General features: G+C 39.0%; 2 protein-coding genes across 3 annotated transcripts in view; one reads left to right on the top strand and one right to left on the bottom strand.

The window, feature by feature from the left end:
- Positions 1-2,777, bottom strand: part of uba7 (ubiquitin-like modifier activating enzyme 7) — a 37,076-nt gene extending 34,299 nt beyond the window's left edge. The window contains exons 1-5 of the mRNA XM_046028784.1: positions 2,618-2,777; positions 2,357-2,525; positions 756-890; positions 512-618; positions 333-423 (exon numbers count right to left, since the gene is read on the bottom strand). Of these exons, the coding sequence (XP_045884740.1) occupies positions 333-423; positions 512-618; positions 756-890; positions 2,357-2,525; positions 2,618-2,664 (549 nt within the window). The 5' untranslated portion in view covers positions 2,665-2,777. The remainder of the gene's footprint in view (positions 1-332; positions 424-511; positions 619-755; positions 891-2,356; positions 2,526-2,617) is intronic.
- A 3,079-nt stretch (positions 2,778-5,856) lies between these two features.
- LOC123956695 (macrophage-stimulating protein receptor-like) overlaps positions 5,857-15,803 on the top strand; it is a 13,514-nt gene continuing 3,567 nt past the window's right edge. Inside the window, exons 1-18 of one of the 2 annotated variants that reach the window (XM_046029061.1) lie at positions 5,857-5,999; positions 6,795-8,078; positions 9,474-9,650; positions 9,898-10,017; positions 10,405-10,575; positions 10,696-10,862; positions 11,697-11,829; positions 11,952-12,088; positions 12,217-12,396; positions 12,522-12,621; positions 12,873-13,100; positions 13,273-13,419; positions 13,526-13,688; positions 13,895-13,984; positions 14,581-14,787; positions 14,887-14,964; positions 15,058-15,239; positions 15,346-15,455. In XM_046029061.1, coding sequence (XP_045885017.1) covers positions 6,879-8,078; positions 9,474-9,650; positions 9,898-10,017; positions 10,405-10,575; positions 10,696-10,862; positions 11,697-11,829; positions 11,952-12,088; positions 12,217-12,396; positions 12,522-12,621; positions 12,873-13,100; positions 13,273-13,419; positions 13,526-13,688; positions 13,895-13,984; positions 14,581-14,787; positions 14,887-14,964; positions 15,058-15,239; positions 15,346-15,455 — 3,590 coding nt within the window. In that variant the 5' untranslated portion in view covers positions 5,857-5,999; positions 6,795-6,878. Of the gene's footprint in view, positions 6,000-6,794; positions 8,079-9,473; positions 9,651-9,897; positions 10,018-10,404; positions 10,576-10,695; positions 10,863-11,696; positions 11,830-11,951; positions 12,089-12,216; positions 12,397-12,521; positions 12,622-12,872; positions 13,101-13,272; positions 13,420-13,525; positions 13,689-13,894; positions 13,985-14,577; positions 14,788-14,886; positions 14,965-15,057; positions 15,240-15,345; positions 15,456-15,803 lie in introns of both variants that reach the window. The other variant, XM_046029060.1, reaches the window with a different exon arrangement.

Genomic DNA, 15,803 nt, shown 5'->3' with positions numbered 1-15,803 from the left:
CAACCTTTAAATCTGAAAGAAATATTCTGGTAGTAATGTTCAAGTAAGCTTATTTTTTTTTACACTTTTAGAAATCCTGTAAAAGACATTTGGATTGTAAATTATATAATTTTTTATCAGACAGGTCAGAGAGGTCTTCTATGTGGAGTTCATATGTTCTTCCTGTGCATATTTGGAGTTCCTTTCACAGTCCAAAGATATGCAGGTTAGCTGAACTAGTAACTCTTCTTTACCATAGTTGAGAATGTTACACATCTCTTAGCAGGACAAGCAGGTTTTAAAATGGATGGCTTTATGTGTTAGTGAGACACAGAGCAAATGGAGAGTCTTACCTTGGTGATACTTTGTATCATCGCTGATGCAGGCATCTCTCCATCCTGGTCCAAGACCTCAAACTCCTCCCCAAAGTCACAGAACAACTGACTGCAAATGAAAAGATTTTTACGTCTTCCCTTCATGCATTATTAATTATATAAAATACTGATGGTCTCAGTTTGTGTTGCCCACTTACCCACAGAGTCCTTTGGTGTCTGCTACGATGAACTTGATACTATGCAAATGACAGAGCTCACCAAAATGCTTCTGATCATCCAGTGAGGAGTCAGTGAGGACCACCACCTGAAAAACGTGGATAAACCATATCAGACAGAAATTAGTGACAGACAGAAAAGCTAATCATTTGGTTTTGTCATCTCAACTTTAAAAGGATATCAATATGAAGCCTGTCTGCACCGTTAGATACTACAGCAAAGTACCTGGAATTGCAGAAGCAGTTCGTCATCCAGTGGTTCGGTGTGGGCTGACACGTGCACGTGTGGGTTTAAGACAGACAGCTGTTGAAGGGAGCACGTGGCTCGGTTCTGACCAAGATGGGACTCCTTCAGGAAAAACTGGTATAACAATGAAATTACAGGTTGACTCAAGGTTCACCTCTACTGACTTGTTCTGGAGCTTTTGACTGTATCACACAGGTTTCAACAGCAAGTTGAGTTTCCTCGGTTCTCATGAAACGGTAAATGTTCCCACTTTACATGTTTCCAAGGTCAAGAAAGAACCATCAAACTCAAAATTACATGTTGTTAGATAAAGTCTTTTAAAGCCTTTAAATCTTAGCAGTCACTGGTGGTGGATTTCAGATGCAGCAAGAGGCCACACACCCCTGTCATAATAAGGGGTGAGGGAGGAGAGATGGTGGACACCTACAAGTTCCTGGGGGTTCAACTAAACAACAAATTGGACTGGACAGACACAACAGCAAGAACCTCTACAGGAAAGGACAGAGCCGGCTGTTCTTTCTGAGATGGCTCAGGCCATTCAACTTGTGCGCCAGACTGCTACGGATGTTCTACCAGGTGGCATCGGGACTTGTGGCGCCAACAAACTGGGCAAGTGAGGAAGGCCAGCTCAGAGGTGGGGATGGAACTGGACAGTGTGGAGGCAGTGACTGAGAGGAGGATGAGAGGGAAGCTGAAAACCATCATGAACAACCCCTCTCATCCTCTCTATGCTGAGCTGAGCCAGCTCAGGAACTCCTTCAGCCACAGACACATCCAGCCCCGAGCCTCAAAGCGCTTTGGAGGCTCATTTGTGCCATCAGCCATCAGGCTCCACAACACCACAGCACCAAACTGACGGAACTCAATTCCTGATTATCTCTCAGCGTATATCGCATATTAATTGTATATAGTGTGTAAACAATGTGTTAATATTTAAACATCTACATAGAATGCTATTTGTATATCGATCATATATAGTGAGTATACAGTGTATACATCTATATTTATACATCTGGTTGAATGTCACTGATTCTACATTATTGCATCTGTTCTTTTACTTTTCTCGGTGCTGCTATGTCAACCTAAATTTCCCGTATGGGGGATTAATAAAGTTACATCTTATCTTATCTTACTAATAATCCTTTTATGGTAATAACTTATTGTAGGAGGGGGAGGGGAGTATATTGTGCTTAATAGTGAAAGTAAACTGACTGCATTTGAAAAAGCTATTTACAATTACCAACACACTCACCCTTTTGCTTTTCAATTTCTACAATTATTTTATTACTTGTGAAGTAGCTGAAGTAAGATTTATTAAGTTAAAACATTGGCCTTTTAATGATGCAAGAATGTTTTATTATTGCCATTATATAATCTCATTCCATCTGTCATTTAAATACACAAGAAAGAGTTTAAAAAAGAATCACTTTAACAGGATAGAAGTTGGTGTTGCTCTAACAGGAAGTTGTTTACTTTAACCATAGTCTATGAGTTAGGCCTACATCTGCCACTTATCTCTCCTAAAAGCGTTTTGTATATATACATTTATTTTAACAAAAAGGCACCACATGGTTAAGTACCTGGGAGGACAGGTCGCTCCACACTGTCTGGCCTTCATCCTGGACGGTGACAGACTTCACTCCGGACAGGATCACATTCTTGGCTATTTCTACTCCAAGACCACGCATACCTGCTATGAGGACGTTGGCTGTGCCCATCCGGTGCATCGCCTCATGACCCAGAACATACCTGTGCAGGTAAAAGTATAAGTGGATCTGACGGCCTGCGGTCTATACAGTTAAACTCATCCCTCATCAGAGTGTGGTGCCGGTGGTACTTACAGCTGTCTGGAGTAGAATCCTTCATCGATTTCACCGATTACTGACATGGTGCGCTTAAACTGACAGTATCCAATATGAGATTACCAGTTTGAACGGATCAGTTGAACTGACACCTCACTACAACAACCAAACAGGTCTCATCAGGAACAGAAAGTAAATCGGTGAGACAAATGATCACTTTCGTTTCAGATTAGTTGCAGTTTCCAGAAGGACTTCCGGCTATGGCCACTAGAGGGCGACTAATGACTGTTTGTCGATTGTGGTTTGGAAGATAGAAATGGAGGATCTGAGTGGGACGCATACACATAAGTTTATGTAGGCTATTCGTTAATTCGGAAACTCCTGAGATTATCAGATATTTTGAAGGATTGTTCTTGCCTATATAAAGTCCTACTCAACTCAAAACTGTTTTCTGTTCATTGTGACTTCACTTGAATGTTTGATCTTACAGTGTTTTACAAGTTTTTTTCAGTGAGGGAAAAGGAGTAGATGTGATTTTTAGGACAATTTTAACCAGTTAACTGACGTTTTTTTTGTAGAAAAACCATATCAGATAAAACTTATCATTCAAATGAGTATTAGTATTTTCATTTGTCTTAAAACATGTCTGAAGGGCACCTTTAACATTTCCATGGGAACAATAACAATGATACACCCTAATATTGCTTAATGTGTCTATCATTCAGTTCAGCAAGCTTAGTCTGGAGAAGAGTAAAATACCCTTACAGAAGAAAGTATTGCAGTGACCAGACATTATTCATCATTACATATCAAGTTGAGGCAGTAAGATGACAAACCATGTTATGAATGAAGAACAGACAACTTTAAAATAAGATTTAAAAAGTAGCCTGCAATTACATTTAATATGATATGACTCAATTGCATTACTTCATAAAACAGATATCATTTTGTGTGGTACAATTTCAAAAAAAGGATCATATTGTCACTGTAAGGATTTTGAAAGGAAAATGAATAGTTCATGAAATACGTTTAGTTGCCAAAGTTTTATTTCCAGAAAACACATCTTTTTTTTTTTTACATGTATGCGCACTATACAAGAAGCGTTTATGAACCATCAAATTAATTTATTTATTCCTAATAACCACTGAATATAGTATATAGATCACTGTCAATCACTGTCAAAGATGTTCCTCTTGCACAAATTACAGTAATCATTTTTTTTGTATATGCTTTTTCAGACTAATCAACATATTACAGTATCTTGTGTGGATCAGATGGTTTATTGACAGTATCACTTTTTTTATATACATACCCTATCCAATAGACAGTGTTTGGTAAACCATAATAAATTGACACATTTAAAATCATCCTTAAACACAAAACTTGAGCTTATGGTACAATTTGTGGATAGACACTGATGTAAACAACATAAATATGGTTATTTGTTTTACTGTAATTAAAATCAGAATGAATAGTAGGATAAAATTACTGTACAGCTAAACTTATAAACAATAAAGCTAAACTATGTGAAACAACAAAGCCTAACATCAAGTAAAAGTTGGTTTTGTCACTCACAAAACTTATGGGAAATAACCATTTTATGGCAATTTACTTTAAAACTTTCTCTGTGAATTTGATCTTAGAAATACATTTTGGAGATGATCCTGCAACACAAAATATTTCTTACGTGAACATTATTCATCATTACGTATCAAGTTGAGGCTAATCTAATCTAATTTAATCTAAATTGCATAGCTCAGTTTACTGCAGGTATGTTTGTTTAGTCCTACATACTCTTAAGTGAATTCTCCTTTGGAGGAATATGGTAACGCAAACTTTTCACAGTCACATTGCTAACATTATATGAGGTGGTGTTACTAGAGAGTGAATACATTCTTCTCATAACTTCCTGGCTGGAGTTGCCTGTATGTGAGGAGTAACTTCATTCCTCATCTGCAAGCAATGCATTTTTGGCAAAAATCCTACAGGCATCTAGATAGAACACACTGTTTTCAAATGGTGATAACGTTTTTCCATTACTTTTGACACTATGACGCCTGTGTGGAAAAAGGAGTTGCAGTTGGTGATATGATATGACTCTTGGGAAGGAAACGATGAGGATATTTTTGAAGTGGTCAGATTTCGCAAGTATTTTATACTTCCTTGTTGCGGGCGCGGCTTGAGAGGACAGCACCAGCACCTACTTGAGGAATATCGGAGTCAAGCAAGTCAGATTGACTATAGGATTTCCAGGCTTCAACTTTCAAAATAAATCTTAAATCTCTCTCTCAGAACATGTTGCAACATATGGGGACAATTTAATATAGGGTACTTATTTAAAACCTTTGGTGGAGGAAATAGTAGGCTATATTCAGATTATTTGGCCTACCCAAGGAAAAGTACTAATACCACACTGTAAAAATAACCTGTTACAAGTAAGACTAACTGATTAATTGACTAATCACTTCAGCTGCACTTCTAGTTTGATTAATAATATCATATGTTTTGAATGCAAAAGTCTTAATTTGTAAAGTAACTAGTACTAAAGCTGTCAGATGATATATAAAAAGTGCAATATTTCCTTCTGAAATGTAATGAAGTATTAGTATAAAGTAGCATGAAAAGAAAACACTAATGTATAGTAAATCAAATGTGTACTTAAAAAGGCTACAGTTCTTGAGTAAACATACGTTCCCCCACTGTTTTAAATAAAGTGCATGGTTCTGCTCAAATGCAAGGATGTTTACGAATATCATTCTGAACTGTAAAGTGTTATGGTATAATCTGTGGCTAATGGTTATATTGTGACTATTGTTAGAGTATGTATAGTAGCTTATGTATACCTTATTTTACAGCTCTTATTACTTACGGACATACATCATATGACTGCACAATGCTCAAATCATGTTTTCAAATCGGCATATAAAAGGCTTTTGAACATAATTTCCATTATTTCTGATTTTAAAAAGCCTCATTTGTTACTGTTTCCTCCCTCTTTAGATGATTTCATTAAACTGCTGCAGCGTTGTTAAAGTTTTGTCTGATCTTCCTATTATTATTGAATAAAAGAAAATTAGCAGTTAACCATTAGTCAAAAAAGCAAATACATATTTGGTATGCACCGAATTCTTGCTGAAAACATCAACAACGATAATCATCACAGTCCAGCATGAGGGCTGTGTGTGTGTCCGGCGCGCTTTTATTTTGAAGCTAGGTGTAAGATCCTGTTTTCATCTATAGACTGTAGGCTATCTAAATGACACGATGCAGTTCAGTATCAGTGTAAACTCCGTGCCAGTGGATCTCCGGCGCTGTCAGGTGAGTTCTCTGCTGCAGGTCAGTGAGTGGAGCTTCACTAACACAGGACATTTCACTCGTAAGGAATTCACATTTTTGAGACAGCTGAACAAATTACATCCAGGTAAGATGATTTTTCTTTTAAATTTGACCATATTATTAATGGAGGATGTCTAGAGTAGCTGTTGGTCCATGTTAATGAATTATTGGAAACACGCCTTTGTTATAACTCACAGCTCATCAGCTTAGTTGCGAGAAGATGTTATTTTACCGTAAATAGCCTAGCAATTATAGGCTACTATTTATAGTTCTCTTGACTTAAATGCTCTCACCCCATAGAGCCGTGAAAGTTATTCTATGTTGTGAAACTTTTAAAATAATTGTCCGTTGCAAAGTGGTGTTAATTAATAAGAATATATGATAACTACTGAAGCATTTGTAAGCTACCCATTAATTTAGGTATTTTAACGTTTAACTCAGTTATTGCTCGATGTTTAATCTCGGTAGGCCTCTCTGGAGGCCTGGACATTTTCAAAGTTATTTTACAGGTTGAAGCAAGTCATGACTTGCCTATAGCAGATTATATCTTGATTCTGAGAACTTTTTATTTTTCCACGGCCATTATCAGCTATAAGTTAAAAGTGTCACAATCTTGCTTCTCTCAACTTGTTGATGCCTCAATTAGAAAAAGCAGCAACTACTTAATCACGGGGACTGGAGAGAGAACAGCAGCTGATACTTTTTCCTCTTTCCTCAGTTCCTCTTGGTGTATTTAACAGTTTATACATTATGTTACCATGGATACGGACAGTTTACAGCCTACACCAAAAGCAGTGAATCTCTGTTGAATGTGAGAATCGAATGTTGCTGCTCTCTTGTCTGTTAAATCTCAGCATTCCTTCTCTGTTTTCCCTCGCAGAGCTCCCGCTGGTTCTCCAGAATGTTCTATTTGAGGAAAGTATCTTATAGGTAGCACTCAATCACGGTGGACTGTGACGTGGAGATGGTCACTTGGGCCGCCTTACTGACAGTGTGCATGTGTATACAAATGCAAACTGCCTCAGGACAGCAAACATGTGCTTCTACACCACCCAGGGTGGCGGATTTTACTGTAAAATACTCCCTCCCCTACTTCCAAACAGACAAACCTATACAGAACATAGCAGTGAACTTAGAGGGGCATCAGCCAGATGTGTATATTGCATGCCAGAATGTAATAGAGGCGGTAAGCTATTCTATGGAAAAAATATGGGAGCTGAAAACTGGGCCTGTTGGCAGTCCTGAATGTAAAACATGTCAGGTGTGTGCCATAAAAACAGACCCAGGGGATCCAGTGGATACAGACAATGAAGTTCTACTATTGGATTCTGATGGATCTCCCAATCCCTACTTGTACATTTGTGGGAGTACACAGCATGGGATCTGTTACTTCATTGACATTGGAGAACTACAGCCTAAGTGTTTATATAGAAAGGAGCAAAACTCTCCAACCAACTGTCCAGACTGTCTGGCCAGCCCACTTGGCACCAAAGTCACCATTGTTCAACAGGCAGCCACATCGCTCTTTTTTGTAGCAGCCTCTGTCAATGACAAAGTGGCACAGAGGTACCCAAGGAGGTCGATATCAGTGATGAGGCCGCTTTCAACTGAAGATGGCTTTCATATGGTCATGAATGGGCTGACAGTACTCCCTGGTCTACGGGACTCTTACAAGATTGACTACATCTACAGCTTCTCCACAGAGGAGTATGTGTACTTCCTGTCCCTGCAGAGAGAAAATCCATCAAAGAGCAATTCGCCTTTTCAGACTCGTCTAGGACGACTGCCAATATTGATCCCAGAGGTGTGGATGTACAGAGAGGTGGTCCTGGAGTGCCGGTATGAGCCAAAGCGCAGGAGGAGAAGGAGAGATGGCTTCAGGAGCATTGTGTATAACGGGCTACAGGCAGCATACTTTGGACGAGCGGGGAAGGACTTGGCAGATGAGCTGAGATTGGACGAGAGAGAAGACATTCTGTATGGGGTGTTTTCAGAGGTGGATGTGCGTGGTCACCCTAAAAAAAACTCAGCCCTGTGTGCCTTCTCTTTGACTAAAGTAAACCATGACATTGATAAGGGTGTGGAAGCTTGCTGCACGTCAGGTCCAGAGCAGCTGTCTAGGGGTCTCTGTCACTTCCAGCCGTGCGAGAGCTGCCCACATGAGGTGAGGAACAGTACAAAGGTCCCCCTATGATGAGACAGGAAATGACCTATCCCGACAAACACTGTGTAATTAAGTCACCTGTGATTGGAACAGTGTAGTTTATCATTAAGCATACAGTTTTATATTGTCTTGAGCAATAGAGGGATAGTATGAGACACCGCAGCAAGTAAATCTTGACTACTGGAATACTGTACACCTGTGGCAACTCTGACGAAGGTGTGTGTGAGAGAGCAGGGCCAGATGAGAGAACTGGGAGGGGTGGATGAGTCAGTAGTGTGACCTGGACATGGCCAAACAGTTTTTCTGCTCTGTTAAGTTTCTTTCTTTCTCAGTGAAAGAGCGCCAACTGTTTACAGTACAGAGGTTTGATACGTAAACTGTTTTATCAGTTGTGTGTTTCATTTTTAAACTTTTGTCCTGGTCGGACCTCTTAATTCATAAGCCACCAGAGTAGAAAGGTATTGGAAGGTAAAGAGAGCTTGTAGGCATGAGTTCACTCTCAAACCTCTCAACGAAATAATTAAGGCGTGGTTTGTTTCCTTTTATGGAGTTCAAACTGTGTCCTTTGAGCTCTCAAATCCATGTGTACACCTACGGGAATGTGTGCCAACAAACACAAGCTATAAATCCTGCTGATAAAAAGGTGGAATTTCAAGGGGAGGCTTTTACACAGGAAATAGGTATAATATGGAAGAAATAAGGGGTAGGGATGGAAGAATCACCCTCTTACGCAATCAGTAACAGTCATGAAGCTGTTGTAAAACTGTTCCAAGGGCTCCCTGAGTTCAAGTTGAGTACTTCTAGAATTGGCTGTGTACAATAAAATAACTTGGAAACCATATGTATTAAAGCTTGAAATGCGGGAATACAAATCAGATGACTTGATTGTAAAGCATTCATATAGTGGGAAGCAAAGGAAGGCATGCTGGGACAGGTCAGCTAAATTGCTTTGCAGTAGAATGTTTACACTATGTTTAACATATCCTCCTTCTTTTTTTTGTTTAGGAATGATTACTTTTTATGAACAAAAGTAGCTCAATGATCTGCCAACCTTCCTTACACATCTGCCATCTACTGTTTTACGTGCGTGAAAGTATGGAAAGTCCAGTTTCAGTAGCTGACAAGAAGGAACAGCCGCCAAGTCAACACACGAGGCTGGAGTAACTGCTGTTTTATGACCTTGTTCCTCTCACAGCCTGTTACTTTGACTGGCGGCTAGAGCACTTCCTCCCTAAAGGGATGAATTAAGATTCTCCCTCTTTCTGTCTCCTTTTCCTGTCACAAACAAGAATATACAAGCATGTGTGTATGTGCTGATGCCGTCAGAGGCAGATACTTCCCATTCCAGACTCAAAACTAACCTTTGTTCTGTATGTGTTTTGCTCTCTTGTACAGAGCTCTGAAGGTAATGACACATGCACTGCCAAACCCACTCTGGCGGCAATGCCATACTACAGACTAGACCTCTTCAACAGGCAGATGCAAGATGTCCTTTTCACTGCTGTCCTGGTTACCACTATTGGGAATCACACGCTGGGCCACTTTGGTACCTCAGATGGACGGATACTGCAGGTAGCAATATGCCTGTAGATATAATAGTACAATCTTTATGTGGTATGCCTCTGCAGTTTGAATGTACTATACAAAATATAGAAGTCTCTCTGATTTTTTGTTCAATATTAATAAATAACATTATTTCAAAAGTCTGAACTAAACATTTGTGTATTGTTACTGTCTGTCAGCCATAAGCATGTGTATATTAAGACTCCCAAAAACAAAACAAAAACTTGTGATTACCTCTCTGTTTTGTCGGGTTTAGATGATTCTTACTAGGGACAGGCTTATTGTTTTTGCCAACTATTCTCTGGAAGGGGCCGAAGTGTCCAGGACAGCCGCTGTGTACTCAGAGGATTCGCTTCTCTTTGTTGTTGGAAATAAGGTAGGATTTGTAATATCTACTACTGTGTGTCTACTCTACTGTTTATCTTTTAGAGGACAAAAAGGGACTGGGGCACAGACTAACGTTTTGACACAACTGTGTCTTCATCAGAGTCAAAATGGACAGAGAAATCAGGAAAATGTGTGTGCAGTCAACCTAGAATAGGTACACACACACAATTGTCATTGAATAATTGGTTGACAGGATTTGCATTAAAGGGTGGGAGTTCCACCAATTGGCACACCCTATGCACTATAATCAGATCAGTAACACAAGAACACAGATATATCCTAAAGTTACGAAGATAAAGTGAAAAAAGTAAAAGTACTGCATCAATCAAATGTAATGAATTAAAGAATTACCCCAACCCCCTCTTCCCTTTCCAAGATGTTCAGGGTGCCCTCTGCAGGACCGGGATGTGCACATCTTACGACGTGCTCCATGTGTTTGATGGCTCCACCCTTCATGAAGTGTGGCTGGTGTTCGGGAATCTGCTCGAGGCAGCATGAGTGTGCGTCGCAGTGGAGCAAAGACTCTTGCACACCTATCATAACAGAGGTAGATTGGCAGCCAGGTGTAACTGATTAGCTAACACATGAAGTTTAAACACCATGAGTCATAAAGTGATTGTACAGAGATGCTGATTGCTGTTCTGCTTGATAACCCTTTTCTCTGCAGTTTTTCCCTAAAACGGCACCTGCTGGAGGTGAGACAGAAATGACAGTGTGCGGCAGGGAGTTTCAGTCTCCTCAGCGATCGGCCATTATCAGCGGCAAAACCCACATCATCACAGTGGGCTCCAGGACCTCGTGTACTGTCCTACCTGAAAAGAGCAGTAGTGAAATGTGAGTAGCACACATGCACACAATGCCACACACAGTTCATTGTCTTTGCATTTATGTTGGTACTGGGCACTGCGAGCCAAAAACCAACAAGTAATTTGTTTAAATAAATAAAAATAGAAAGGATCCAAAGCTTTTCCTCCAACATGAGATGTTTTGGATCTATTTTCTTAATACTTTGTCTCCCAATGGTCTTAATTAGGATCTTGATATAAAGCTAAACCTAAACCTTATTTATTAGATTTGGAATGATTTTCTCTTCGTTAAAATGTTTTATAATAGTGTGGCTGGCTAGTGTTTTTAAAAAGTTTTTAAATATTTTATAAACGTATTAAATTAGCATATGACTATACATAGATCTACCATAATATGTATAGTCTCATGTATAGTCTTATCTTGTTATGCTGTAATTATCTTTTCCAAGAATACATTTTTTGAAACAAATAACAAAAAATCTCTTCTTTCGATATACTTCACTATGACATATATATGTTTTTTTTTTGTGATTTCAGGCACTGAATGTATTTTATCTTGTTTATGTATTTTTGGTGGGCTACAATCTAGTGTGCACTTTTTTCCCTCATGAGCAAAATCAATAACAGCAAATGTGTTTTTTAAATAAAAAAAAAACCTGACAGGAGAATCAATCACTGGCCATACACCGAAGATGTTGCATTATCCTTTGTGTGGTTAAAACATTTTTTGAATTCTGTGCAAAATTTTCTGTCACATTGCCACATCTGCTGTTGTTCATTTCTTTCTGACAAGCTGGCTGGCTCCCAGGAATATTTTCATCTACATAATTCATAGACATCATTCCCTGTGTCCCTAACACAGGATAGTATGCAAGATTCAGGGAAAAACCATACCAAACCCGGACCTCAACATCACTCTGAAAGTGCAAGAAGGGCAAGTGGAGGGCCGCTACGCTATTAGAGGCACTGCTCAGATGCCTGGCTTTTCTTTTGTGGTGAGAATGCTAACTTTTAGATTACTTGAATTAATATATAGACATACACATTTATACATACATATATAAAAACAAAATTTGATATTGTTATGTGATCAAATATTTCACCTTTGTCTAATCAGGAGCCTAGCATAAGCGAAATCAGGCCTGACTATGGACCAGTATTTGGAGGAACAACAGTTACACTTGTAGGCAGATATCTTAATTCTGGGATACAAAGAGATGTCTTCTTTGCTGACAAAAAGTGCAACATTCTCAGGTGAGCAACACAGAAGACTACTTTGTTAGCACATGACCATGGTCTATAATACACCCATATCACTGTGTTCAGAAATTAAATTTAAAGTATTTAACACATTTGGTTATTGTGATCTCTGTTATTTTCAGTGCTCCTGAAGGAAATAAGACTTTGTCTTCAATCGTCTGCAACACTGCAGCTGCTGCAGTTGTCGGGAAGGTACCTGTGAAAGTCCTCATTGACAACTTTCAAGTGACGACCACTGAGATGTTCTTCTACAAGGAAAACCCTGTTATAACCTCTGTACAACCTCACTGCAGTTTCCAAAAGTAGGACACAGACCCCAGCTCTAGTCTTATAAATGGATCCATACTTTAAATTAAGTGATATTACATTGCCTCACATAAAACAATTAAATGTTATTATTAACATGCTCATTTATACTGTCAAACAGTGGCTCTAAGCTGGTGATAGAAGGCCAGAATCTTGACTCTGCCCACAAAACTGTGGTTCAATATATTCCCAAAGATAAAAACCTCCAGTCTCATCAACAAGTAAGTTAACTCTTTGAATTTCAATGAAACCAGGTCATTAAACTTGTGCAGAGAAATACAATAAAATAACTTCCCTTTGCATTAATATATAAACTGAACTGCAGTTTGTGGACTTCTCTGTCTGGATTCCAGCAATGGATGGCCAGCCATTCTCATTCTTTAGTTGAACATGCTACATCACGACATGACATGCTTTCCTATTATGCCAAACTATTAAAGTAGCTGTGATTTCAAACATTATTCCACTTAAGGTCTGCGAAGGCACAACGAATGCCACACATATGGAGTGCTTGGCCCCTGCGTTTCCTGAAATGTCAGAAGACAAGTCTGAGACGGGAGATATTTTAATTCACATGGATGGAAAAAGTAACCTCTGGAAAAGACGTTTTGACTACTACTCTGATGTCAAAATCATTCCCTTTGAAAATGATGACAGTGTATTGCTTCTAAAACCAGGAGAGACGGAAGTTTCACTGCATGTATGTTTACACACTCTTACACTGAATTTGTCTATTTACGCAACACAGTTTTTGTATCAAAAATCTCAATGACGTTACTTGCACAGCACAGTTTGCAATATGTGTGCATTCTTCAGTATATTACAACCAATTACTACTTGTCTTTTAACGTTTGTTTTCACATATGTTACAGCATAGCAAACTGAATATAGTGAGCACATGTATGAAGATCATAATGACTGTTGGGGGTGTGAACTGCAATGCAAAGGTTCTAGTAAATGAGCTGACATGCAGGATTCCCAAAGGCCTGGAAATCCCCAGCGAGGGATTGCCAGTTAGGGTGAGAGAGTATGCTTTTAAATCATCAACCTTAACCTAAATTTACAAAAATGTATACAAAAGTAAATGTATTTAACAAGAGTAAATCATTTGTTCCAATACTATAGGTGTATGTGAATGGGGAAATTCATAATGTGGGTACAGTAGTCAACGATGACAACAACAACAACACTGTGATTGCGGGCATTGTGCTGGGCATCATTGCTGCATTGGTAGTAGGTGCTGGCCTTGCATTAATTGTGATGATCCATTTGAGGAAGAAAAAGAGAGGTGAGAAATGTCTTGATACATTTTACCAACCCAGAATACTTGCAATTGTAATAATCATTTGTAAACAGGTGCTCCTAATGTATGCTAATTCTGCACTATGGTCTGTATGTTATTGACCTGACCAACTGTGAGTTTCGCCACTCACTGTACTGTATATGTTCATAGCTCATTGTTTAGTCATCTTCATTTATTATGTTTCCTTTAAGCCATCATAGAGAATCGTTTATCAACAATGCTTTCACGGAACCACATAAGCAATGGCCCAGATCTCTCCCTGACCGGTGACTACAGACAAGGTGAGACATCCAAATTCATTCTTTCATTCATAAATCCATATTTACTGTTAATCAGTTCTTCCAGTTGTTTATTCCCTTCCCTTTTCTTCTTCCTGTAAACCCAACCCTCTAGCAGCCCTAGAAAGTACAACCTTTTAAAAAATATATATTTTATAAATCATTGTAGTATTGTACAGACTGATAAATGTAAAACATCATGGCAGAAATAGATTTAATGTCTCAATATTCTTCAAAGTTAATATTCAACAAAGTCAAGGGTAAGGGGATAAAGAACAACCTGACCAATGAAGGTTAAAATATTCATAGATTCTTCTGTAATTCTTTCAGACTAGAATAATTGGTTTCCAGTTGTGTATTTGATGTTCTACACCTATTGTCCCATTCAACCAAATTCTTTCTCTGTACACATAGAAACACATTTTTTAGATTTGTCCATTAGTGAAGATTATATGAAATTAACAACCAACTTAAATTAAATAAAATGCTTATCACATATTCTGTTTAGTAAGGGTGGTACCAAAAAATGCAATGGCCTTTTAAGCACACAACCTTATCATTAGTTTCAATTGTGTGTTGTCCCTTCTGTGTAACAGTAGATCTGTCCAATCAAACATCAGGCTCTGGAGGAATGGCGTTCCAAGGTTTGTTGTATGCTGCCAGCTATGATCATCTGGCCGTTCCTTTAATGCCACGGGACGACATCTCAATGGTCAGTCTAAGTTCTGATCTTCTCGAAGAAGTCAAAGGTGTCCTGATCCCTGCCGAGATGCTCCGAATTGAGGAAAACCAGATTATTGGCAAAGGTGTGCCTCTTGTCTTTTATAATGTTTGTTTGTTTTGATCTTTCCTTCGACTATTGTGGTGCAAAACATTTATAACAACCACATTCTCTTCTTATGCAGGCCACTTTGGGACAGTCTATCATGGTTACCTGATAGACAGCAAGCAAGAGATCCACTGTGCTGTTAAATCATTGAACAGTAAGTGAATACCCATTTTATAATTAAAATCAACATTTTATGAGCTTGTGGCTGTTGGATTAGTCTGTATAAAAGTATGTGTTGTATTAACAGGGATCACAGATTCGGGGGAGGTGGATCAGTTTCTCAGAGAGGGCATCATTATGAAAGGTTTCCACCACCCTAACATACTGTCTCTGCTCGGCATCATGCTGCCCAAAGAAGGGCTCCCTCTGGTGGTTCTACCGTATATGAAGCACGGGGATGTGCGTCATTTCATCCGCTCTGAGAAAAGGGTAAGTTACACAATGAAACTTTGGGTCATGAATATTTGCTCTGTTAACTTGTCTACTACTTCAGTTATCTGATCAGCTCTGTCTAATACTTCTTTGTCTTCCTCAGAACCCAACAGTGAAAGACCTGATTGGCTTTGGGCTTCAGGTTGCCAAAGGGATGGAGTATTTAGCCCAGAAAAAATTTGTCCACAGAGACCTAGCTGCACGTAACTGCATGTGAGTGTGAATTATACACTTATTACTGGCCAATGACTTGTCAGTGGAGAAGCTTTCTCACACATAAAGAGGCCGTTTCGCTGCCCTACCATGTGGTTGCTATATTATAAAGATGTATTTAAGTTATTCAGTATCTTTTTAACACTTTTTAACAATTTTAAAGGTACTTTACATATAAGTGAATGTCAGTTACATTCACACAATGCTGATTAAGCATATTACAGAGCTGAAAGGGGGAAGCAACCTGCGACTGCAGCAAGTATGGCAGAGCCTATAGGTCATACGTGCCTGTTGACAATGTTGTGTTTTTACTCTCGCTGTTAGGAAAGGGGGGGGGGGGGGGGGGGG

The sequence above is a fragment of the Micropterus dolomieu genome, linkage group LG18 (genome assembly GCF_021292245.1).
Source record: "Micropterus dolomieu isolate WLL.071019.BEF.003 ecotype Adirondacks linkage group LG18, ASM2129224v1, whole genome shotgun sequence".
Classification (NCBI taxonomy): Eukaryota; Metazoa; Chordata; class Actinopteri; order Centrarchiformes; family Centrarchidae; genus Micropterus; species Micropterus dolomieu.
This window is presented reverse-complemented; position numbering and strand designations above follow the sequence as displayed.